At 37.1% G+C, this 1,748-nt stretch overlaps 1 protein-coding gene across 1 annotated transcript; it reads right to left on the bottom strand.

Moving 5' to 3' along the window:
* On the bottom strand, positions 1 to 653 carry LOC108981161 (heavy metal-associated isoprenylated plant protein 28). Its single transcript, XM_018952247.1, has 3 exons — positions 643 to 653; positions 479 to 554; positions 1 to 374 (listed from the first exon to the last, which is right to left on the bottom strand). The coding sequence occupies exons 1-3, from the start codon at positions 646 to 648 to the stop codon at positions 1 to 3; spliced, it is 456 nt and encodes a 151-aa protein (XP_018807792.1). The 5' UTR covers positions 649 to 653.
* Positions 654 to 1,748: the final 1,095 nt, after the last annotated feature.

Below are 1,748 nucleotides of genomic sequence, written 5' to 3'. Positions count from 1 at the left end.
TTACATGATAGAACAAGCATTAGGGTTATCATCACTGAAAGCGGTACTGGTTTGATACCCAAAAAGGGTGGAATTATGAGAAGTAGGATTGTGATAGTAAGAAGCATGAGCATCGCCGTCGTAGCCGTGCTTGTAGTAGTTGTAGGAAGAGGCAGGCCGGGGGGCATAAAGATTCATTGGCCCGTTACAATAATATTGCTGTTGATCCGCACTGTAATTATTACTGTGGTGGAAGTGCTCCGGATTGTAGGGCAGCTGCCACAGTTCGGCCCTCCGCCCGGTCTTCCTCACTGTCTTAAGAACTTTCTTTTGGTCTGCCCATCCGGTGACCGTCACTTTCTGCGTCGCCATGTCTATGTCAACGTCGTCCACGCCTGCATATATACATACAAATTAGTTAAGGATCGATGAAAATAAACTTGATTATTGGAGCATGATACAGAACCCGATTTCATGATCATGTTAGATCGATACGTACCTTTTAGTTTTAGAAGCGTATCTTTTACCTTGCTTTCGCATCCAGCGCAGTCCATGTGCACTCGCATCTCTATGGACTGAATGAAAATAAATAGAATTTTAGGACACACCAAATTGAACAGAAACAGATCAGACTGCAGGTAGATATATCATTAGTTTGCTTACTGTCATTTTACTTGTTGTAAATGCTTCTGTCTCTCTCCCTCTCTCTCTCTCTCTCTCTCTCTGATCTCTGAACAAGAAGCAGGTGTCCGCGTGAAGGGGTCGAGAATGTTGGACGAAGAAATGTATGAACTCCAAAGCTATCGAGCTAGGCTCAGGCTCTCTGTTTGAGTTGCAGTGTATAAGCTATTTCACAGTTTTAGAATATAAGAGGCAAATGACAATGGAGTGACCTCTATATATACATATATAGCAATGGAGTGACCTATATATATATAGTTATGATCCGCTAGCTGTTTTGCTAGATCTCTTAATTTCGTACTGCACACTCATGAATGCGTCATTATCATTTATTTTTCCATTAATGCACCGACTTTCACGTATAATTATTGTCTTGTGGGCCGGATATTGTAGGGGTTTCAAGCAAAGGAGGTATTACTTCGGATGGATCCCTTTCCAAAACCAATGGGGCACGAGTAGCCACGTGCTAATAACATGTAGTACTCCGCCATTTCTTGCATGAGCATCCATACCAGCGACAAGCATTGGAGATTGGCGTTGACTTCATGCATATATGGTACTATATAACATAATGTAAATATAACATGGGAATTGACTTTTATAGCTTAATTAATACCTTAGCAAATATTATATATATATATACATCATTATTAAGTTAAGATAACAGGAGCATAACTTTGTGCTTAAATTACATCTTATATATTAATAATTAGTACCTTCAATATTAAGGTGAAGTGGAAAAAATATCCTCTCTATTAATTTATTTGAAATGAATAATACATTTTAGTTTAAATCATGAGATATTTTGGATATATATACATATATATTCTCTTAATTTTGATCATTATATATCAACCCGAAGATCGAATATATATATATATATATACACACACACACATACGTTATTTCTCTTAATTTCATGGTCACTTTATTAGCTGGGATAGATCAGTACCAATATCTATACGTATGTAAGCTTCAAAAATGGTCGAATATATCGGAAGTGAATATATAATACTCATGGATTAATTATAAGGCCATTATAATTTAATGCTGCGCTAGCTGGTACGTACTTATATATAATCATTAAG

This window comes from Juglans regia, chromosome 10 (genome assembly GCF_001411555.2).
Source record: "Juglans regia cultivar Chandler chromosome 10, Walnut 2.0, whole genome shotgun sequence".
Classification (NCBI taxonomy): Eukaryota; Viridiplantae; Streptophyta; class Magnoliopsida; order Fagales; family Juglandaceae; genus Juglans; species Juglans regia.
Note: the sequence above shows the minus strand (reverse complement) of the source record. Positions and strands in the feature narration are given on the sequence as shown.

Bases quoted from the DNA above. Each gene is read 5' to 3' on its own strand.
- LOC108981161 (XM_018952247.1), bottom strand. The intron at 375-478 runs GTACGTATCGAT...GTATATATGCAG, and splicing joins TACGCTTCTAAAACTAAAAG to GCGTGGACGACGTTGACATA.